At 39.8% G+C, this 24,779-nt stretch overlaps 1 protein-coding gene across 4 annotated transcripts in view; it reads right to left on the bottom strand.

The window, feature by feature from the left end:
* Positions 1-24,779, bottom strand: part of SLC18B1 (solute carrier family 18 member B1) — a 41,359-nt gene that overhangs the window by 4,916 nt on the left and 11,664 nt on the right. For 3 of the 4 annotated variants that reach the window (XM_044248629.1, XM_044248621.1, XM_044248637.1), the window contains 8 exons: positions 18,992-19,131; positions 14,954-15,049; positions 14,181-14,254; positions 12,312-12,459; positions 8,957-9,113; positions 5,094-5,230; positions 2,521-2,622; positions 1,063-1,154 (listed from right to left, as the gene is read on the bottom strand). In XM_044248629.1, the coding sequence (XP_044104564.1) occupies positions 1,063-1,154; positions 2,521-2,622; positions 5,094-5,230; positions 8,957-9,113; positions 12,312-12,459; positions 14,181-14,254; positions 14,954-15,049; positions 18,992-19,131 (946 nt within the window). Of the gene's footprint in view, positions 1-1,062; positions 1,155-2,520; positions 2,623-5,093; positions 5,231-8,956; positions 9,114-12,311; positions 12,460-14,180; positions 14,255-14,953; positions 15,050-18,991; positions 19,132-20,305; positions 20,515-24,779 lie in introns of those variants that run through there. The other variant, XM_044248614.1, reaches the window with a different exon arrangement.

The following is a 24,779-nucleotide window of genomic DNA, read 5'->3' as shown; positions in this document are numbered from 1 at the left end:
GGCTTGTTTCACAGATGATGTGACCAGTCTGCTTCATTGCCATTTTATCCCACTTCTTTCAGTGACAGCACCCTTACAGCCGGGGGGGGGGGGGGGGGGGGGGGGGTAGTAGGAGGTGGGTGGTGGGTGGGTGGGGTGGATATCAATTCACCACGATATCTCAATTTCTTCCGTCACACATATCCCATGCCAGGAGTCAGCATGATAAGAGATTATCACTGTATCTAATCTTGTCAAAATTGGCTAAATGTTCATGTTGCTCCTTCAATCACTTGGGTTTTGAAATTCAATTGACTGGGAAAAAAATGGCCTAGAAAGGAAGTGGTAAAGGAAGAGACAGGAAACTAATTTTGTTCCACTTCCCACACTGTGCCATTTACTTAATATCCATTTCCCCACTGAATCCTTGCAGCATTATCCTGCCAAGAAGCACACACTGTGATCAGATAAGAAAACCAAGGCTCTTGGAAGCTAAACGATTTGCTGGAGTTCCCATTATCTAGTAAATGGCAAAGGCTGGATGTAAACCCAAGTCTGAAGGACCCTGAAATACTTGCTTGTTCCCTGTCACGCTTTATCCCAGGACTACCTGAAAACCTCTAAGCTCCCTGTATTTCAGCAAGTAAATTACATGTAAGAGGCTCTAGTGAGCAGCTACTATGTGCTAAGAATGAGACAGAAACTAAAGAAAGATAATGATCCCAACCTTAAGGCTCAAGAAGGAAGAGAAAAAAACAAAAACATATTGTAAGAACTATGAGCTAAAAGTAGGTAGCAACAAACACTATTTTTAAAATAAAGTACAAACAAGCGTGCAATTAAAATGCAAAGGGAGGAGCTTTTTTCCTCACTCGATATAGATTTTAGGCTTTTCTTTTGGCTAGCTCCTAGCAATGTAAAATACTGCCAGTCTAACAAACAATTCACTGGAGTCCTAAATCAAGGTCATTATTGAAGTACTAAAGTTCAAAATATGAAGCTATGCCCTCATCCCACCAAAAAATTTCTTTAATAATTCTTAACGCTATTCAGCCAAAAATATAGAAAAAGGAAAAACGTTACCTTTTAATGTGCAAGATTGGGATGGGTCCTAAGAGCATGTAGCATACTGCCGTGATGATGTTTCCCCAGACCAGAAACCATTTCCTTAGATGCTGGTAAAGAGAATGAGAGTCCAAAAAAACTCTAAGAGGTAAAGTTCCTCCATAAAGAAAGCATATGCAAAAAAACACCACAAAACAAACAAACAAACAAACAAAAAAACATTGAAGAATACAAGCCATGACATGAACAAGATCTAAATACACTGAAGAAAACAAAACTTTACATTTAAGAGAAAATAGGTAGATAATAAACAGAAAAGCAAGGACAATATACCCCTAGTTTCCTAGGAAAAGGATTCCTTGGGAAGGGAGCATATTATAGATTTTGCACATGATGAACAATTCAAAAAATAACAATTTAAAAAGCAGTTCCCAAAAGGAACCATCTGGTAGATGCAATACATATTCACATTATTTTAAAAGTACCCAACAGAATTATTCCTTTTAAATTACTTGAGCACAGGCAGAAAATTCTAGCGGCAAAGTATCTGCTCAGTGAGAGAAGAGGGTCTTAAAACCGAGCTCCAAATATTGTTTAAGAACCTTGCTTTTTGTCATTCAGATTACCTAGCAATTTCCATGTAAGTTAAGTCTTGATAAATATTTATGTAAGCTTAATGAGGAGGGGACATGCTAAATAAATAAATAAATATATAAGCAAGCACTAAAATCACAGAAGCTGGAGATTTGGTTATCAGTACTTACTAGCACTGTATACCAATCATCTGAACTGAATGGTTTAGACCTAGGCAAAGGAGAACAGAAGGGATTTTCTACCCGGATGGCCACAGGACAACCAATGTACATTTATATGGCCACAGGACAATCAATGTATATTTACGTAGCCAATCCCTTCATTCCCATGAAAACCTGAATTGTCTCCACTCAATCTTCCCTAGTCCTAACTACTTCTTCCACTCTGCCCTAATTTTTAAGGCCAATCCATGTTATTTTGCATCAAGGGACTTTTTTCCTTTAAAAAGTCAAATCTAATAGTTTGTCAACAGCTTCAGTGCAGACCCCATTTTCCTTCAGAAGAAGCAATTAAAAGTGAATTTTCTCAGAGTGACAGGTTGGAAGACACTGGAACCTTGCCATCAACTCCAAAAATTGAATACAGTAGAATTTAAATATTCTCGCCCCCCCCAAAAAATTAAAAGATAATATAGAGGTGATGGGTTATTAATTAACCAGATGGATTTGCATCTTTCACAATGTATTCGGATCCCAAATCACCATGGTGTACACTTTAAATATCTTACCATTTTATTTCTCAATTATATATTAATAAGCTGAAATTTTTTTAATTGAGTATCAATTCTAATCAATGGACCTCTAGAGTTCCAGAAGTACAGTTGGAAAGCCACTGGCCTAAATACACAAAAGCGATTATTAAATGAAGATTCAATGTACGTACTGGTATTTTATCACTCAGCAGACCAAACAATGGTGAAGAAATGGAGTAGGATAGGGCCAAGCCCAGGAATACCAGTCCCACATAACCGGCTGGTAAATTAAACTGTAAAAAAAAATTTCATATTAGAGTTATGTCATATTAGAGTTTAAGTCATTTTTAAAATAAACATAAATCTTTTCTAGCCATCTCTTCAGTTCTTGTTATCTATCATGAGCCCACTACTACCACTAAGCATCTTTCCTGATTTTGACTGACTTGTGTAAACGGGCTCCTTTCTCTATAAGGGGAAGAAAAAAACCTAGCCAGAGGTCAAAAGTCCTAGATGTCTTACTCTGTAGCATTTGATTTTAAACATATAATTTTGCTTCTATGAATCATAACATTTTTTTTTTACCTGTAAACCAGAGCTTCAAAAACTTTAGTGTGCATTAGAGAACTACTCAGAGTACTTTGAAGAGGTTCTTAGTTGGAAACAAGTATTAACGTGCCTTGATTTAAGGGATTAAAAAAAAAAAAAGAGGTTCTTAGACTTTAGCCCTAAAATTTCTGATTCAAAAGGTATGGGATAGGGCCAGAGAATTTGCATTTCTTACTTTTTTTTTTAAGTAGGCTTCACACCCAGCATGGGGCCCAACATGGGGCTTGAACTCACCACCCTGAGATCAAGACCTGAGCTGAGATCAAGAGTGGGACACCTAACCTTCTGAGCCACCCAGGTGCCCTAAGAATTTGCATTTCTAAAAAGCCACCAAGTGATGCTGACTGCCCATAGACTAAAATGCACTGGTGTAAAAAACACTGAGGATAACATCTATCCCATTTATTTCAAAGGGCTGTTAATATCTAATTAAAGAATTGATGGTGTGATGCATTACAAAAGGCTTTTAAAACAGTAAGCTACCACACAACCCTGATACTGTTATTAGCATGATACAAACATCTTTTTTGATTCATTGAGGTGTTCCTGTTTACCTTAATTTCCTTAACTAATTTTCTTAAGCAAGCTCATGAGATTTATATATGAGTCCATATATGTTTCAACAATTTTTACAACTATTTAGTCCTTTTAGATAGTAGTATGAAGGGGGCACGTGGGTGGCTCAGTTGGTTAAGCAACTGCCTTGGGCTCAGGTCATGATCCCAAGGTCCTGGAATGGAGCCCCACATCGGGTTCCCTGCTCAGTGGGGAGCCTGCTTCACCTCCCTCTGCTGCTCTGCCTGCTTATACTCTCTAGCTCTCACTGTCAAATACATAAATAAAAATCTTAAAAAAAAAAAAAAAAGATACTAGTAGGAAGAAAAAAAGCCAGCGGTGTCTTCTGATTTTTATAACTGGGGGAGACAGGGTGGAAATGTCCTCTACCCTAAAAGGCTAGGTGACGAATGACAGGGCAATAAGCTGCCAGTTCAAACAGCTGGTGAGAAGTTAGAAGAAGGGCAACAGGATAAAAATCTTTTGATAGAAAAAATAGGAAAACGTAAAGATATATCTAACAAATCTAACAAATTTGATTTATCTAACAATGTATCTATCTAACAAATGTATTTGGAAAATAATATTTATAAAGATTTTTGATAAAATACACATGAGCAACTTGGATTTACCACAGATTGGTTACAATATTTTCCCCTTGTTCAGGCAGAAATTCTTCAGATGATAGAAAAATGACTCTTGAAGAGATACACTGTTGATGACACGAATGGCATGTGTCATCATAAACACAAAATATGTTTCTTATTACCTCACAGATGCTCAAGCAAGATACTATCTTATTTCCTAAACGTTAGGTCAGACACTAAAATCACAGTCTCCATGTTTATCTTTTTGCCTATCTCACATACCCCAAACTCTCTCTAGTGACTTCGAGGAATTGTGTGTCTGGTAACTGTGCTTTTTGAATTCCCAAACGTCACATATAGTCAGTGTGGGATGCAATTAGAGTTCCGCCTTTATAAACACTTATTAATTCTTCAGTATAATTAACTACCAGACTTAGAAGTGTACTTTATCACATTATTAATAATCTCTTTTCCAGAAATAACTAAGAGAAAATTTCTACAACATCCAACTTTTAAATTCAATATTTATTTTCCAGCACTCAAAAAAAAAAAAAAAAACCAAAAAAACGTGAGAGAGACTCTTGATTCCTCTCTACCATCCCAGATTAATATATTCCATCGTCATTTCATTGCATGTATGTAATAGCCTAAAAAGAAGAAGGGATCGTTAGAGAAGAACATCAAATGAGCTACAGAGTACCCCAAATGTCTCATTGGAATTCAAATAGGTAGAGGAAAATATCCTTGTTAAGTAGCCAGATCTTAACAACTCGATGACTCGAGCAAGACCTTGAAAAGGAGACCAGTATTCGGGCCACTTAGTGAAAAGCTTCTTTGGTTCATCCTGAATCAGACCCCCAGTCAAGGGCAGGTACGGGCTACCCGTGGGTGCAGTTCTCACCCTGTGCAGTTCTCACGGCCACTCAGAGCTCATGCCACAAAACAGAACCCAAGAGCAAGCGAACACACCCACCTTCTACAGTGCTGAGCTCTTTGACAATCAGGCTACCTACCTTCTCCAGAACAAAGAGAGAAAGAGTAGGATCAAGGAAGCCAAAACATGAGCTGAGCGAGTTGATGACGAAGGCTATGAGCGCGACCTTGGGTAGAGTGATCAGTTTCCAGAACGAGTGTTTGCCTGGATCAGAGTCTTTGGGTAAAAATTTGAAGAAGGAAAAAAAAATCAGAGTAGTTCACAATGTCAACCTGTTTTGAAAAGTAAAATTGGTAAGGCCACCTTTATTTGGTAATCAAAATAACTGCACCTCTGAGTTTGCTTAAAATTACCGATTATCTATATTGCATATAAATTATTCAAACCTAGGAGCCACAATTGAGTTTTCTTAAAAACAATTTCTCAGATTCATAAAGAATCAACTGGAAGCAGAGTGTGAGGAGAAGAGAGGGTCTTAGGTTATAGGTTATAACTGAGAAGCAAGTGAGGCCTTCCCCAGACGGGACGGAGAATATGTAAAGTTAGATTTGGTGCAGGGGAAAAGCCAGAAGCTTTATTAAGGAGCAATGTGTATGCTGAGAAGGAATCTACGTTCACCAAAGAGCACAAGACAATTTTTTTTTTTTTCTGATGGCAAAGAAAATTGAGATTGAGAAGATTGAGAGGCATGCTACTGAATCACACATAAATTAGGTCAACTGCGCTGACCTCAGTTCCAGTATCCCCTTGCAGGACCTCAGCTTCTTCACTGTTCCCAGCAACAGGAATGGTTATTTCCAAGCCTCCAGTCACATGCTCTGACTCCTTTCTTTTTCTCCTGCTAATTTTTCAAATTCTATCCACTCCGTAAGGCCTGGTTCTGGCCCACAAATTTTACCTTTCTCTGTTTCCTACCGCACTTCTGGAATCTACCATACCTTTTAGCACCTAACTACAATTTTTTTATTATTGTTTACTATTGTTTGGTGATTTTCCTATCATCCTGTTAATTTACTGAGCAAAATCTTTGCAAAATGCTGGGCAGATAAAGGCAAAAAAGACAGAGTCAAGCCCTGACCTCACAAAGAAGTTACAGGAGGGAGAGGAGAGAGCTAGGATGTAACTAGGAGGGAAACTTTCAGAGCATATGAGAGGATTACCTTAAACAAACAAACAAAAACAGGGAAGGCTGTATAAAGAAAGCTTCCTGAAAGTACTGATACCTAAGTTGATGCCCAAAGCATGAGCTTAAGATGAGGAAGCCAAGGATGAGGAAAAAATAAGCCAGGCACATTATTCCAGGAATGGCAATTTCTAAGACTCAAAAATCAGGAAAACTATTCTGTGTTTGAAGAAATGAAGGGCGAGAAGCAAAGCTAGTGGATAGAGAAGGGCATAGGGGACACCAACAGCATGGAGAGAGATCATACTGCAGAAGCATGTTTGTGCAAGACTCTGGAAAACACGCTTAGAAGCCTGAGAAATCACTAGGGAATCCAAACAAAGGGTAGGAATCAGATCTGTGGTTTGAAGAAACCTCTCTGTGGCCTTGTGGAGAATGGAGACAAGGGGACCGGTCAGGAGGCAGCCACAGTGCTGGGGCAGAGATGATATTGGCCAGGTGTGGCCAAGGAAGCTCCTTGAGGGTGAGGATCAGCACTTGTATATCCTTGTTTCTCCAAAAACACCTGTCATGGTTCTTTACTTAATTTTTGGTTGGAGAACAAGGATCCAGTATGGAGAAAAATAACAAAAAAAAAGTACAAAGAATGGTTCAAGTATTTTGAGTGTTACATTTAGAACTTGGTCAAGATCCAAGGGATAAAGTTAAACCATGATGTTAATTTCTTATTTATTAGCTAAAAAGTCAATGGCAAACCAAATGTGAGCACAGTCTAGGACACTCGGACACTCAACTATAGACGGTGTGCAGTGAGACTCAGAGAGAGGACAAACACCACCATGTGGCTCAGGGTAACAGGGCCAGCAGGGAGAGACTTCATTTGGTGTGGACTTTGAATGGTTTATTAAAGAGATTCATTAGTCACCATTGACATATAAATTATAGATCCATTTTAGTTGGTTATATTTATTTGCATATAAAAGGTATTATTGGATTTCTGGTATAAGATAAACTATTATGGCAGAAATGATTGCCTTCTCTAAATCCAAAGCAGGGAAAAATGAGAAATCACAATGAGAATATGTAAGAGCGTCCAAAGAAGCAAACACATAATGAGTTTAATTAAACTGTGGCAGGAGGCCAAACAATGAAAACCTAGCGTGATACCTGCTTCATGAGACACATGGCAGAATCTCCGGGGGAGCTTTCCTAAGCTACTCAGGTACTCTCTCTGCTCCCCACAATTCTGACCTATTCTTTTAGAGGGACATGACCCCCTGGTTGATGATGTTGCCACAGGAAGCTACTGTTAGAGGTGTTACTTGCACAGCATTTAGCTGGATGATCGAGAAGGTTGAGAAAGACTTCCCAGAAGAGGTAATACAGAGTAAGTTTTGAAGGATGAGGAGGGATCAGAGCAGATGGGAAGGGGAGAGATTTCAGACCATGTGACTCCTCTACTGCAATCTCATAACAGCTCCTCATGGCTTTCAAGATAAAGCTCACATTTCACAGATTTAGGGATTTTTAATAAAAGGATTAGCACGTCCATGACTGTTTTAGAAATATTTCATGAGAGCAGTACAGAAGAGAGGACTTGGTGAACAGATACAAAGGATAAGAGAGAGAGAGAGACTAAAGTTGACTCTTAACCCCAAAACTAGAACCACATTGTCTGTGAGTCCAGAAAGAGGTAAAGGAGTGGGGTAGAATTTACAGGGCACCAAATTCTGCCAATATCATCAAAATAAAAGAAAATTTCATTTTCTAGCTTCTATCCATAAGTTCTCCAAAAGCATTAATTTTAATAAGTACTCCTTCACGGGAACCCCTAAATCTATATTTATAGTCTTAACATTATCAATCTCAGAATTTTTTTTTTTTAAAGATTTTATTTTATTTATTTGACAGAGAAAGATCACAAGCAGGCAAAGAGAGAGAGAGGAGGAAGCAGGCTCCCTGCGGAGCAGAGAGCCCGATGCGGGACTCGATCCCAGGACCCTGAGATCATGACCCGAGCCGAAGGCAGCGGCTTAACCCACTGAGCCACCCAGGCGCCCATCTCAGAATTTTTTTTTAATACCAGCTTTTTTCCATTCAATCTAAATAGAAGATCCCCATAGAACAGTAACGTTGCCATACCCTTTTGTTCACGAAAATATAGCTAAGTTCAGTTAACTAGCCCCTGCCTAGTAAATGTCATTCCGTAGGGTTTGTAGAGAAAGAACTTGAAATGAACGACGTGTACCTGATGAGGACACCAAGCTTGGTGCTTCCCTGAGTGTGCTGACTCAGGCATGTCACTCATGGTGACCCTTCCAGCTACATCCATGAAGCCATTACAGGATAGGTTGACTCCTATGTGGCATAAAGGTTTGAAGCCAGGGTGCCCTCATTACTGCCCAATGCGGCTGTGTGTTCTCACACTGGCAGTTGGGAGGACCACTGGGGAGAAGGTCTGACCCTGCTCTCCTGCCTACCGGCCTTCCAAGAAGGTAGTGTGGCCTTTGGTAACTTGTCATTCAGAATACTTAATTAAGTCCAAGACCTCTGGTGGGCACTTCACAGGTGATGTTTTATGATGAGAAATTAAATACTCGACAGTTCTAAAGTTCAGAACCAATTTGTAATACATAGAAATTCATATAAACTGCCTACAGCAACATTTCTGAAAAGAGAATCAATTCTTTTAGGGTGTGCCATAAACCTATTATTGCTTATATAAAATGAAAGTGAGTATTTGTTAAATTGGCTTCCTATAGAGGCATAAATATACTTAAATTTCAGACTCTTAAAGTGAGAAATAATTGCAGTCTTACCATAATTAGGTAAAATGTACATGTTGAGTGGTACCATCAGCAGAACTATGCATCCCAGCAAAATAAAAGGCATCTCATAGCCAAAGGACTGATACAAGAAGCCACCTAAAGGAGGCCCTAAAACTAGTCCCAGTCCAGAAAAAATCTCAAGACTTCCCTAAAAGTGGGGGGAAAAAAGAAAATTGAGTCAATATAGTTTGTTTGAAGAATTAACAAGTAAAGATTTAATAAATGGACACCATCTGAAAAAAATTCTATCCACTTCACAATGAACACACACCCACACAAACCCAAGATAAGCCAAAAACTTAACTATACATATTGAAAGCATAGAAATTCTAGAAAAATAAAATATGGCAGGCTTTTTTTATTTTTAATTTTTAATCCCTATGGTTGGGAAATTTTTCTAACTGTAATATAAAACTCACAAGACACAAAAGAAAAAATTCACAAATCGGATTACATAAAAATATGAAAACCAATGGATGGTTAAGTACATCAAAAGACAAATGAAGAACAGGGGAAAAAATACTGACAAAGGACTACTTTCCCCAAATATATCAAGAGAGCTAATACTAATCAATGGGGGAAAATGAACAATCCAATAGGAAAATGAGACTGTTGACACATAAAATACAAGTAGCTCTTAGGCATACAAAAGAAAGCCCATCCTCACTTTCAAAAGAAGCAAACGGTTAAACCACAAGATACCAGTTTTTACTAATCATCCATCAAATGCTCTGCTGCCAAGAAAGTGAGGAAAGCAGCCCATGCGTACACTGCTGGTGAATGAATGAACACAGGAGGGTAATCTGGTACATACTTGTTGACCCAGAATGCCATTCCAGGAATTTAATTTTGGGGCACAGTCGTAAAGATGTGACACGGTATATGTACAAACTTAAGTGTTTGTAGCACTGTCTGTACCAGCAAAAGATGTAGACGATCTAAACATTCATCAACACTTTGAGTAAACCATGAATGTATGTTACCTCCATATAGTGAATTACTACATACTACCACTGAAGGGAAACCAGAGTAGGGAACTCTTCATGCATAGGCACAGATCATGTATAGGCACAGAATGATCTCCAAAATGATTTCACTGTTAGTATAACAGCAAGGCTCTGAACAGTGTGAAAAGTATCCTACCACTAGCGTAAAGGAAACAAAGGGGAAAGAATTACATATGCCCTATCTGTATGTGCGCACATGCACGCCTTCGTGTGCGTTTGCGCACACGCCCACGAACACATTCATATGTACGTGGAATCACTCTAGAAAGAACCTGTAATCTCTGTGGCCTCCGGGGAGACCGATGTGGGACTGCATTCCTAGACACCAGGTGCATCCATGAAGGTGAGGAAAAGTAATATATAGAATATATTCACTTTAATCTATATTTCCTTTGGCAAATTCTGAATTGGGTACTAAATAAAATTTTTTATTAAAATTAAAATAAAACTGTGCTAGGAAAATATTTTACTCTTAAAAATCTCTTACAGAAATTGCACCATTTTAAATGAATGTAGTCTTTGGCAGTGCTAAGCAGAGATTGTGGCTTGCAACCTTGCAACCTGAGACCTCACAGAGGACACAAAAGTAGTCCATTGGTAACTTTCAATTTCAGAAAGAATATAAGAATTCTACATTTCGTCATAAGGAAGCCGTCCACATGGACTACCAAGTTAGCTGTGTCAGTTTTAGGCTGTAGTTTTTATATAGAAACGGGGTTGGCAACATGAATTTCCCCTGTTGACCAGAAAATCAAAGCGACTATTGCTATTATCATAGGAAATTCCTTGGGTGGCACCTTCCAGAGTGTTCCACAGAAGAGCAGTTCTTTAACAGTCAAAAAGTAGTTCCACAGTCAAATTGAGTTGTGGAAAATTAAATAAAATATCTTTACTACAGGATTTCTCAGAGCTTTAATACACTCACTCAAGTGAAAGTTGGAGGACAACACAGGCACACTCCATTTTACCCCCAGAACACTGTTTTACAGAGCCTGTCAATGGCCTCGTGATCTTCTGAACCATTTTTGAGAAATGTGTTTCTGGGAAATGTAAGCAGTACATCACTGCCTACCATATAGCTACAGAACCTAAAATGAGCCTGAACAGCCAGCTAGCTATAGATACAGATATTCAATAAAAAGTGGGAAGAAATATGGGCGCCTGGGTGACTCAGTTGGTTAAGTGACTGCCTTCGGCTCGGGTCATGATCCTGGAGTCCCAGGACTGAGTCCCACATCAGGCCTCCTGCTTGACGGGAACTCTGCTTCTCCCTCTGGCTCTCCCTCTTCTCATGCTCTCTCTGTCTCTCATTTTCTCTCTCTCAAATAAATAAATAAAACCTTAAAAAAAAAAAAAGTGGGAAGAAATAATTACCTACACAGCAAAAATACTAATGACCAAAAACTATAGTATTAATATGGGTAAATAAGGGCATTCTTTTTTTTTTTAATTTGACAGAGAGATCACAAGTAGGCAGAGCAGCAGGCAGAGAGGCGGGGAAGCAGGCTCCCTGCTGAGCAGAAAGCCTGGTGGGTGCAGTACGGGTCTCAATCCCAGGACCCTGAGATCATGACCTGAGCCGAACGCAGAGGCTTAAACCACTGAGCCACCCAGACGCCCCAAATAAGGGCATTCTTAGAACTAGGCTCAGGAGACCCTAAAGTCTAAAGGAAAATGATTCCTTCTGAGGGCTGCATTTGGTCTGATATGCAAACCACAGGTCCTTCCAGAGTGCGTGGGTCCAGAAGAGAGATCCATAAGAGAGCCTGCTTGGGGTCAGAGGCAGTAGTCAAGAGTTGGGACAGACATCTGGTCTGTCACTAATACTAGGTGTCCGGCCAATATAGGGGAATGTATGTCAATCAAGTTCTGGATTTGGGGAAAAGTAAGAGAGTACACAAGGACTCCAAGCCCTCTAAGATTCCTTCCATGAATCTTGGAAAAGTAGAGGAAGGCCTCAAGCTTGAATCAAGTGTCTGGTTGCTAAGGAACTGTCCACTGTTGCTCAGTCACAGTCAGGGTAAGAGAGACAACAAAATACTACCAGGGAGCTCGTTTTGTTTGTTTTGTTTTTAAAGGTAAAAAAGAATATTTAGTTTGAACCCCATTTACCTGTCAAACTGCTCCTTCAGGAGATCATAAGCATAGGAAGAGACCTAAGTAAGACTGATGATATACTTGTTGACAGCCTGCTGCTGGAAGTAGTAACTGGGGTAAAAGATAACCAAAACACACAGAAAATAGGAAAAAGTAGATCTCAAAGGAAGTGTTAACTTGGAAAACATGAATATTTTCGCCAATGCTAAGAGGAAAATAGGAAACACGTATGAAATACATACCAATACCGTAGCCACATTATTTGGAAAAGCCTTTACGAGAATGGAAAAAGACGCAGTTATTGCTGCCGCAAAGCTGACCGCATCTGCCACTCTCACTAGAAAACACATAGCAATAAATATCGGTCCATCTGGAACTTGATCCAATACACTAAAAAAGAACAAGACAATTCTCAAATGCTGGGCTGGTTTTTATTGTTTTTCCTTTTTATCTCGACTCACTGAAAAGAATCATATCTCACCTACAGTTCTTATAATAAATCTCTTTAGAATATGATTTTTGGGGGGTGCCTAATTGTCTCAGGGGGTTGGGCCTCTGCCTTTGGCTCAGGTCATGATCTCAGGGTCCTGGAATGGAGCCCCGCATCCAGCTATCTGCTCAGCAGGGAGCCTGCTTCCCTCTTTTCTCTGCCTCCCTCTCTGCCTACTTGTAAGCTCTCTCTCTGTAAAATAAATAAATAAAATCTTTTAAAAAATGATTTCATTAAGTTGCTTTGTTGTACTTTCAGAAGAAGGCAATTATTTCTTTCTTTGGTTAACAATCTGCATCACATGACAGTTTCGTTGACCTTGTATGTTGATGTAACTGGTCCTCTGCAGGTGATACTAAATCCGGTTTTTGAAACATGTAGAATCACTCTACTAAGAACATAGATGAAAAAAAGACTTCTTGGTCTCAGGTACCTCTCAGTGGCAGAACTCAAATCTTCAAACAAACAAACAAACAAAAAAAGGAATGCAGAAAATAGAAGACCATCCCCCCTTCAAAAAAAAAAAAAAAAAAAGAGGGCGGGACCAAAAAAAAAACCCAACTTAGTTTGATATGAAGGCTTCCTGACCTTACTTCATCATCTTACCGTACTCTTTTCATGCCACTATACTCCCCAAGTAATTGTGTAGGCCTGTTCACATGATTTGCCACCATACTGCTGGTGTAAGGACTCTAAGCCTTAAGACTTCTATTAAGTTTTTTTTGTTTTTGTTTTTGTTTTTGTTTTTGATTTGACAGACAGAGATCACAAGTAGGCAGAGAGGCAGGCAGAGAGAAAGGAGGAAACAGGCTCCCTGCTGAGCAGAGAGACCAATGCGATGTGGGGCTCCATCCCAGGACCCTGAAATCACAACCAGAGCGGAAGGCAGAGGCCTTAACCCACTGAGCCACCCAGGCGCCCCTGCCTTAAGACTTCTGTAGCTATTTTACCTTTGGCACTTATTTTCTCTTTTCCTGGAAACAGCAATGGAGGGAACCATTCCGAAGGGAGCACATGACTCAAGCCTGGCCAATCAGAGTGTCCCCCTCCCCTACACTGCCCCGATGCAGGGATGGGTCACCAACAAGATCAGGCCAGTGGCTCCACTCTGAGAATCTACCGGAAACTCAGGAAAAGTGGGAAGCTGTTGAGGAATTCTTCCTATGGGAGCTGCCGGGAGAACTCTTGCTACCACAAGGGGACACCTTGACCAAGATCAAAGCATAAGAAGAGGAAAGCAAAACCAGGAGCTTGAGAAAGATTTCCAAAGACATTATTTTAACATCTGTCTCCTGATATGCTTTGGCTGATTCTTTAATGCACTTGGCTCTTGAGCCAAAACATATCGTGTGACTCGGAAGAGTGAGTTAAGTTTCTGTCACTCACACTCATAGCCCTGATGAACAGATTCAGAAACCACTTAACGGTAAATCCTTAGAAGGCTCTTTCCTTCATTGGCCCTATCCTCTAAACACCCAATTCCCTTCACCAATAGCTATTTGTGTGGCTGTAAGCAGGCAATCAATGGTACTGAGTGATTTAAAGAATCCATTAAAATTTTAAATTGAAGATAAATTATAAAATCTGTTCAAGTTCCCAAACATATCAGAACATGACTTACCCAAAGAGAATTGTAACTCCTCCTGAGACAAACATTCCTGCTACAAACATAAATTTTGCTCCAATTTGTACAAGCTATAATAAATGTCAGAGAAGAGTAGTAACTATTGATGACTGTTACAAGTCCACATCCACATAAACAAATCTTCTGCATCAGAAAATTCAAGGTTTGGGCAATATATGTACAATTAATATAAGATTATAATAATTCTTTAATGGAATGACAATATACAGTCCTTGGAAACATGGAAGAAGTGAAAAATCAATCAACCCATTATAGGTAAATGAAATAACTGTCAGAGAAAGACCAATACCATATCATCTCACTCATATGTGAAATTTGAGAAACAAAACAAACAAGCAAAGGGAAAGAAAGAGACAGAGACACAAACCAAGAAACAGACTTTTAACTATAGAGCACAAACTGATGGTTACCAGAAGGGAGGTGGGTGGGGAGATGGATGAAATAGGTGATGAGATTAAGGAGTGCACTTGTTGCGATGGGCATTGGGTGTTTAATGGGAAGTGTTGAATCACTATACTGTGCACCTGAAAATTAGTATTACACTGATGTTAGCTAACTGGAATTCAAATAAAAACTTGGGGAAAAAATTAATCAACCCTAAGAATGGAACCATCAACACTTCACATAATTCATAAAATATAATAATAATGGCTCTGTCTGTATCAACAGAAATCCTAGACTTATAGATTGGAATAATTCATTATACAACATATAAAAATGAAAGTGTTCATATGAATTTTAATACTTACATATTTTCCAAACACCAAAGATGCCAGCAAGTCAAACAAAGCGTAACATCCAAAGATCATACCCGTAACTGTATTGCTAACTCCTTTCTTTTCAGCCTTTAAAGAAACAGGAAAGGAAACAAAGTCTGCAAGACCAACTTGGATCCATGTGGAAAGATGGAGCTATTAGATCAGGGCATTGTTTTCTTGTAACCTTTATCTGTGTAGCAATTTTAAAGATTATCATTTTAAACTAAACAGAATGGGGAAGGAAGGGAAACTATAGTAAGACCCAGTCTCTGACATGAAAATTATTCACTCACCACACCCATGAAGAATTGTTAGCTTTATAATCTTGAGAAAGAAAAACAAAGCTGGAGGCAACGCATTTCATGATTTCAAAATAAATTACAGGGGTGCTTAGGTGGCTCAGTCTGTTAAGCATCCGACTCTTGATTGCAGTTCAGATCATGATCTCAGGGTCGTGAGATCAAGCCCTGGAGTAGGGCTCTGTGCTGAACATAGAGTCTGCTTAAGATTCTCTCTCTCCTCTTCCCCCTGGCCTTCCCCCTTCCCACACTCACGCCCATGCATGTGCACTCTCTTAATTAATAACAAGTTGAAGTAATTAAAACTGCATGACACTGGCATAGACAAACATATGGAATAGATTAGAAAGCCTAGCAATAAACTCACACACTTATGGTCAAATGCTCTTCCACAAGTATGTCAAGGACAGACAGTGAAGAAAGGATAGTCTCTTCAACAAATGGCATTCGGGAGACCAGACATCCACAAACGAAAGAATGAAATCAGACCTCTATCTTACACCCGCTCACAAAATCAACTCAGAATGACTTAAATGTAAGATCTGAAACTGTCAAACTCCTCAAAGGAGGGTGCTTCTTGACGTTGGTCTTGGCAATGACTTCTTGGATTTGACACCAAAAACTCAGGCAATAAAACCAAAAGTAGACAGATGGCATGAGAATTCAGCAATAAATAAGCCAAGAAGAGAGGCCTGAACAGACTCCTCCCTCACAGTCTTCAGAAGGAACCAACCTTGCTAACATCTTCCCAGACTTCCAGCCTCCAGAACTGTTAGACAAGGAATTTCTGTTGTTTAAGCCACCCTGTCTGTGGTATTTGTTATGGCAGCGCTAGCAAACTAGAACAGGTACCTCAGCGGGAAGATATCATCAAAGGAGTCGATAAAGATATGGAAAGAACATTCATTGGTCAAGTCACATTATCCATGTTCCTTGCTTAGTGGATCCGGTAGGTATTTCATCCTAGAGTCTGGCATTATTGATATAATGGCTTTGCAACTAACATTTATTTACTGGACCCTCACTATGAGGATCACTATTAAGTGCTGTTGTACATGCTTTCTTACAACAACTGAGTAAGGGGTGCATTTTTAGCTGGTCCCATTTTATAAAAGAGGAGGCAGACATGCAAAAGTTACACCATCATGGCAGCCATGACAGATTCCATGTTGCGCAGGTTCCCGCATTCACTGCGGACATGGGATGGTGACTTCAGATATTTCAGAATCACATTGTATGGCAGCAGCTAAATATCACTTTTGGAATGTGGAGGCTGCTTCACATTAGAAAACCAAGAATAGCTATTAAAAGCAATTTCTAGTTCACATGTTGTCCTGTGACAAAGAAGGAGGGTGCCAGAAAAAGGATAAGTAGAAACAGGAATCCTGCACCAGAATATAAGAAGGGTCCTGTTTCTCCTTTCTCTAATTAGCTCTAGGTAATAGGAAGGATACATGCAGGAGGAAAGGTTAAGTTTTGCCTATACATTTGGCAACCACAAGGCTTTATTTTAATAAGAAATGAAAAGAAAGAGCCCACTCTTTATATCTAGACCTTTTAAAGTTAGAATGCTTTCTCCCTTCCTCTGTCTTCTTTCCTTCAGCCGTCTCTCCTGAACAAAAAAAGTAAATCAAAAACTTAAAAGTGCAGCATAGGAATATCATCAATAATACTTGAACAGCTTTGAAAGGTGACAACTGGTAACTATATTCATTGCAGTGAGCACGGTGTAATGTATAGAATTGTCTAATTGCTATGCTGCAGACATGAAACTAATGTAACAACGTACGTCAGCTCCATGTCCATTTCTTTAAAAAAGATCAGAAAAAATATTAACAACGAAAACAGGGGCTCCTGGGTGGCTCAGCTGGTTAAGTATCTACCAGCTCAGGCCATGATCTCAGGATTCTGGGATCAAGTCCCACACTGGGCTCTCTGCTCAACGGGGAGCCAACTTCTCCCTCTGCCTGCTGCTCCCCCACCTCGTGTGCTCTCTCTCTCTTACTCTGCTCTATCAAGCAAATAAAGTCTTTAAAAATAAATAAATAAAATAATTAAAAACCATGTATCTGTAGTCTGGTTTTCCTTTGGATTCCACTAAGAGGAAGCTAATACTGCTCTGAGTTCCAACTGAGCCAGGAAACACTCCACTATCTTGTCGTTCCAGTTACTCTGGTTCTTCTCTGCCCTAATTCCAGAGGCTCTACCCCTCATTATATTTTCTGAAACCCAAACTTAATCAGGCTATTCTGTCTTGATCAGACATCCCTGATAACTTCTCGCTGACATCCTTGGCCTACATGGAAGGACCCTTACCTTCTAGCTCCCCCTGCCTCTGCAGATCTGCTGCCTCCTGTTGGACTTCCCTCCAGCCAAAGCCCAAGACACATCAAGTTGCCTGTTTCCCCAAGAACATGCTATTTATTTTGCTAATCCCATGACTATCCAACCTATTTCTTTCCTACAACACCTTTGCCTCTGTTGTTCACCTTGAGAACTACATTTCTCAAGACTTACCTTGGGTCTATCCCATGAAGTCCCTTTCAGTACTACCCCTTTGTCTCCCTCCCCACCTGCACACAGGACAAAATTAACTATTCCTTTCCCTAGAGTCTCTTAACAATTTGAAGAGCCTTTTGGTAAAGGGTGTCCAAGTACTCTGCAACTCATGGGTTTTTTTTTTTTTTTCATCTTTTGTCACTCCCAGTGAATTGACAAGAGAGGGACATTGTCTTATCTCTTTTCTGCCCTAATGCATCTAATGCCTACATACCCTAGAGTGGGAAGCCATTAACCCTTCCACTCCCACACAGTAAAGAGAACTAAATTGGGCCAGTCACTGAACTTCTGAGTCTCGTCTTCATTGGCAACATGATGAGATTCTCGCTACTCTCCTACTCCCTTATGCAATAGCTGCAGAGACCAAATGGGATAAATATGTGGGAAAGCCCACTGAAAACTAAAAAGCACTGTATAGGTACAAAGTCACATTGTTCTTTTAGCAGAGAAGCCATTTCCATCCTCGTTGGGAACACACAGAATGAAGGACTCCAGGTTATCAAGGCAACGAGAGAACTGAGAATGCAATGAGAGCTAAGATTTGGGCAGAGTACAAAGCCAGTACCCTTCTTTCATGCTACAGCCCGCCCACCTGCAGATAAGGGATTCTCTACGAGTTAATTCCCTTTGAGTCTGTCATGAACCATAAACCCACATAAAAGGCAATGATTGGAAGGAACTAGCCACTTTAAGAATTCCTCATTGGCACAAACCATTGCTACTAGATTCCATAAGAAATTCAAGTTAAAGAAAGGGGATTTAATGGGACCATGTCTTCCTAATTCCAAAATATTAATACGTTAAAAACTCCAGGAGACCAACTTCCTGTCTCAGCACAGACCTTTTGCAATAATGGCAAAATCTCAATTACTCAGAGCACCCCCTTGTTTCAATGCAGAAACCAAACAAAGATTTATCAAACTACATGGTAAGAGAAGTAATCCACAGATGGTCAGTTATATTTAGGGGAGTTATCTCCCAAGAGGGTTTCCTCTCTGACTGGATTTTTTTCTCTGGTATCAAATATTCCATCAGAAGTCTTTCTGTTTACGATAGTTCTATGCATCATCTTTATTAAATGCAGATTTTTACATTTTACACACCACAGAATGAAATAATTCAAAGTGCTTGTTAAAAAATTAAAATTCAGAAAAATAGAAAAATGTCTCACCTCCTTGGGGAAAAAGGGTCCAAGGATAGAATAGCACATCATAGAACCCAAGTTAATGGAAGCTGCTGATATCAGTACAAAGAGCTGGTCTCTTGAAAGCTGTCTGGATGTCTCTCTTGCATTTCCTGGAGGGTCATCACCTTAAATACAAACATGCTACTATTACAGGCATATAATTGGGACTCCTGACCGAAGTTCACAAAAGTCACTTCTGTGCACGCTGAAGATAATATCTGCACAGTTAAGGGCTATTTTGAGTATAGCACATTTGATCAAATGTAACACAAAACTCGTACATCACTCCCATTTCGAAAACTTATCATTTTCAGGGCAGAATTTATCAAACCATCTGATCTGTTTTGCCTTCACTATTTCTTCCACTTCTAGTAAATTCCTTTAGGAAGGATGAGGCAACCAAGAGCCCTCCAAAAGGTACTGCTCTCTAAACTATAATGTAACTTCTCCAGTTACTAGCTTCATATGTTCATGGACTCAAAGTGTTCTAAGCATGTCAAGTTAGCTGTTCAGTAAGCATTCTAGGGTAGTATTGAAGGCAAGTGATGTGTAAGTAGGAGAAAACACACTACAGCATTCAACTGGCGAATGAATACAATGGTATGCTGCTGGAAAAACAAGTCTCACAAATCCATAAATCAATACCTATTTTACACTAATAACTGGCCTTTTGCATTGATTATTTCAATACTTATTTCCAGGGCTAACTGTTCACTTAATTTTATAGATAACTGGTCAATTACTCAGTTTCAAATATTCAGCGAATCTATCAGTCATTTTTAAATTGGAAGGCTTGGAGAACAAGGAAATTTAAGTAAGTAAACTTTACTTGGTCTGCTCTATGTTTCAGAGGTAGCCACTGCAGTCCAAGGGGGGCGGGGGGGAAATCTGTGCAAGATGAGGAAGTCTCAAGAATCTTTGTAAAACTTTCTGGAATAGATGAGGAAGGGAACTGAAAGAAGGTTAAAAGGGGGGAGCAACAGTAGGTGCTCCAAATGTAATGCTTTACCTTTGTCTAATGGCATACTTATTTGAATGCATTCCCAAAGACAGGATATTTACAAGAGCTGCGCTACAGAGGAGAAAAGTCTTCAGAGACCTCGCCCTGGCCCTGAACTTTAACCCCTTCCAGGGAGAGAGAGAGGCTCTAACCCGAAGACCCGCTCCCCCACCCTCCTCGCCAGGCCCCTGCTTTTTCGAATCCCTCCGAAACAAACCAAGCTAAAATTAACGCAATCGTCCATAAAGGCGACAGGACCCATGCCACCAAGCGGTTCTGTACACGCCGCTCTCGGTCACCTCTGGGGAGGCGTGGGCCCTCCGGGTCCCCCAACGAGTCCATGAGCGCGACACACGGTACTCCCGCGCCGCTGCTCCGGGGTCCAAGCCCGCGCCCTCGGACTCGACCTCACAGAAGCCAACAAGCTGGCGACGCCTGCTCAGCCAGACGCCGGCATCGCCGAATCCCCGCGGGCAGCGGTGGGCCGGGAGCTGCCCGCAGCCGGGGAGAATACCTAGACGCTCGAGGAGGCGGGGCGGAGGCGGGGCGGGGGCGGGGCGGGAGTGGAGCAGTTTTTTGTTTATTTAAAGACACAGGCTACCATCATACCCACCCCATCCCTTGGAGAGGCTGTGCTTCCCATTCTGTGTGGGACGGGATGGGGAGAGGACTGCCTACATTCCAGGTAGGTGAACCCCGTAGCCTAAAATAAGTAAAATGTGTTTCCACTAGAGATAACAAAGGAAGGGTGTATAGACACAGAAAAGATAGGCTACCGCCTTACCGGCATCATCATCATCATCAACACACACACACACACACACACACACACACACTTCACTTACCTTCCCTTTATTTGCTATTGGGGAACAGTTAATGTTTCAGGCCGGAGAAATTTTGGTTTGGGACCGACATAAAATTTAAAAGACTGCTGAATTGCCACCTTGTTTCAGGCATTGTGAATTTAAAGACGAGTAAGCCCCCATCCAGCTTCAAGTAGCATACCTCTATCTAGCAGGTAAAACAGACCCCTGTTAATAATTTGTTATGATGTGATGAGTTTTGTAATGTAGAAACATACTGGAAGGACTCTTTACTTTGGCTAGTGAGCCCGGGATGGCTTCCTGAGGAAGAGATGTTACCTTGGGTCTTAAAGTTTATGCAGAAATTCCTTGGGTAGGTAAGAAGAGTCTTTAGAGCCATTCGAAAGAGAAGGATTAGGTCTAGCCCAGATTCCTTCAAGTGGCTTTCCAGAATCTTTATTATCTAACACCCACTGGCTTCTCCAATCTCATTTTACTCTACATTCCCCTTCCAATATAACATCAAACCATAAAAGATAATTTTTTTAAAGATTTTATTTATTTGACAGAGAGAGATTACAAGTAGGCAGAGACGCAGCCAGAGAGAGAGAGAGAGAGAGAGAGAGAGAGGAGGAAGCAGGCTCCCTGCTGAGCAGAGAGCCCAATGCAGGGCTCCATCCCAGGACCCTGAGATCATGACCTGAGCCGAAAGCAGAGGCTTTAACCCACTGAGCCACCCAGGCACCCCAAAGAGAAATTTTTTTTGAATTATTTGACGATTACATTTCCTTTTATTGGTCTCTTTTTCTGGACTGCTCCTTATACAGATATTGGGTCATCTAGATTGGCCCTCTTATTTGTTATTCTTTTTCTCTCCTACTTTATATCTCTTACTGCTCTTGGTCATCTTATAGGAATTTCCCCCAACTTTATTTTCCAGTCCTTCAGGTGAATTTTTCATTTCTATTGTCATTTATTTCCCTCTATCCTTACTCCCATCCCCTGCATCAGCAATTATTCTTGCTTGCTTTTTTAATTTTATTTTTCAGTAATCCTACAACCAGTGTGAAGCTCAAACATACAACCCAAAGACTAAGAGTCGCATGCTCTACCCAGTGAGCCAGCCAGACACCCCATTCTTGCATATTTAATACAAATCTTTTTGTTTGTATATATTTTCATAAAATGTCTATTCTTATTTTGCACCCATCAGTTTTTCATTTATATAAAGTGTATTGTGGTATAGATCCATATTCCTACCTTTCTCTCCACTTCTATTCTCTGCCTCCTAGCTTCCCTTCACATGATCTATGTGACAGGAGAGTATATTATCATATTAGTTTTCTGGGATTGCTGTAACAAATTACCACAAACTTGGTGCCTTAAAACAACAGCCTTGAAGGCCAGAAGTTCAACATGAATTTCACTGAGCCGAAGTCCAAAATGATCTACTCATCTCAAGATCTTTAACTTAATCACATCTGCATGGACCCTTCTTTCAAATAAGGTAACAAGTTCCAGAGATTGGGATGGGAACATATCTCTGGGAGCCATTATTAGCCTACCACAAGCATCCATTCATTGAAGTTTTATATACTCATCATAGTCATATGGACACTATAGTTTCCACAGAAACTATAGAAACATTTTTTTTTTTGTACAAGCTAAAGTGGAATATTTTGCTTAAATGCTATTTTCTCAGGGAAGTTCATTCTTGGATGATCTTTTTATTTGATGTAGAAATATGTAGACAGAGTTGTTATCTTTCAGCTTCTTTAGGACATGGTTCTACTACTTTGGTGGCTATAATTCCTGAAGAGAAATCAGTATAATTTTGAATGTTATGTACCTTTTTATTGTCTTGGCTGCTTTTGGGAATTTTCTCTTGATCTTTGAGTTTCAATAGTTCACTTATATGTGTCTAGGTATGTGTGTAGTTGTTTTCAAATTTTTATTTAAATTCTAGTCAGTTAAGATAGAGTGTAATACTGGTTTCAGGAGTAGAATTTAGTGATTCATCACTTACATGTAATACCTAGTGCTCCTTAATACTCATCACCCATTTAGCCCATCCCCTGCCCACCTCCCCTCCATCAACCCTCAGTTTGTACTCCCTAGTGAAGAGTCTCTTATGGTTTGCTTCCCTTTTTTTCTCCCTTCCTCTATGTTCATCAGTTTTGCTTCTTAAATTGCACATATGAGTAAAATCATGTTATTGGCCTTTCTCTGACTTATTTCTCTTACCATAAGACCCTTTAGCTCCATCCACATCATTGCAAATGGCAAGATTTCATTTTTGATGGCTGAATAATATTCCATTATATATGTGTGTGTGTGTGTGTGTGTGTGTGTAGTCACATCCTCTTTATCCATTCATCAGTTAATGGACACTTGGTCTCTTTCCATTATTTGGCTATTGGTGATAATGCTGCTATCAACATCAGGGTGTGTGTGGCCGTTCAAATCAGTATTTTTGTATCCTTTGGATAAATACCTAGTATTGCAATTGCTGGGTCATAGGGTAGTTCTATTTTTAGCTTTTTGAGGAAGCTCCATACTGTTTTCCAGAAAAGCTGTACCAGTTTGCATTCCCACCAAGAGTGTGCGAGAATTCCCCTCTCTCCACATCCTCACCAACATCTGTTGTTTCCTGTGTTGTTAATTTTAACCATCCTGACAGGTGTGAGGTGATATCTTATCATGGTTTTGATTTGCATTTCCCTGATGATGAGTGATGTTGCGCATCTTTTCATGTGTCTGTTAGCTATCTGGATGTCTTCTTTGGAAAAATGTCTGTTCGTGTCTTCTGCCTATTTCTTAATGGATTCTTTGTTTTTTGGGTGTTGAGTTTGAGAAGTTCCTTATAGACTTTGAATACTTCCCTTTATCAGATATATCATTTGCAAATATCTTCTCCCATTCCATAGGTTGTCTTTTAGTTTTGTTGATTGTTTTCTTCACTGTGCAGAAGCTTTTTATCTTGATGAAGTCCCAATAGTTCATTTTTGCTTTTGTTTCCCTTGCTTCTGGAGACATGTCTAGCAACAAGTTGCTGCTGCCAAGGTCAAAGAGGTTGCTAGCTGTGTTCTCCTTTGGAATTTTGATGGTTTCTGGTCTCACATTTAAGCCTTTCATCTATTTTGAGTTTATTTTTGTGTGTGATGTAAGATTGTGACCTACTTTCACTCTTCTGCATGTAATCATCCAGTTTTCCCAACACCATTTGTTGAAGAGACTGTCTTTTTTCCATTGGATAATCTTTTTTGCTATGTCAAAAATTAGTTAACCATATAGTTGAGTCCATTTCTGGGTTTTCTATTCTGTTCCACTGATCTGTGTGTCTGTTTTTCCACTAGTACCATACTGTCTTGAGGACTACTGCTTTGTAATATAATTTGAAGTCCAGAATTGTGATGCCTCCAGTTTTGCTTTTTTTTTTTTCAAGTTGCTTTGATTATTCAGGATCTTTTGTGGTTCCATACACATTTTAGGATTGTTTATTCTATCTGTGTGAATAATGCTGGTACTATTTTGATAGGGATTGCATTAAATGTGTAGATTGTTTTGGGCAGTATGGACATTTTAGCAATATTTGTTCTTCCAATCCATGAGCATGGAAAGTTTTTTCCATTTCTTTGTGTCCTCTTCCATTTCTTTCATAACTGTTCTATAGTTTTCAGAGTATAGAACTTTTACTGTTTTGGTTTGGCTTATTCATAGGTATCTTAAGGTTTTGGGGGCAATTGTAAATGAGGTCAAGTCCTCAATTTCTCTTTCTGCTGTCTCATTATTGGTGTATAGAAATGCAACAGATTTCTGTACATTGATTTTATATCTTGTGACTTTGTGGAATTTGTGAATCATCAATTCTAGTAATTTTTTGGTAGTCTTTTGGATTTTCTACATAGACTACCATGTCATCTGCAGATAGTGAAAGTTTAACTTCTTTCCTGATATGGATGCTTTTTAT

Source organism: Neovison vison, chromosome 1 (genome assembly GCF_020171115.1).
Source record: "Neovison vison isolate M4711 chromosome 1, ASM_NN_V1, whole genome shotgun sequence".
Classification (NCBI taxonomy): Eukaryota; Metazoa; Chordata; class Mammalia; order Carnivora; family Mustelidae; genus Neogale; species Neogale vison.
The sequence above is the reverse complement of the archived record's forward strand: the minus strand, read 5'-3'. Positions and strand labels throughout refer to the sequence as shown.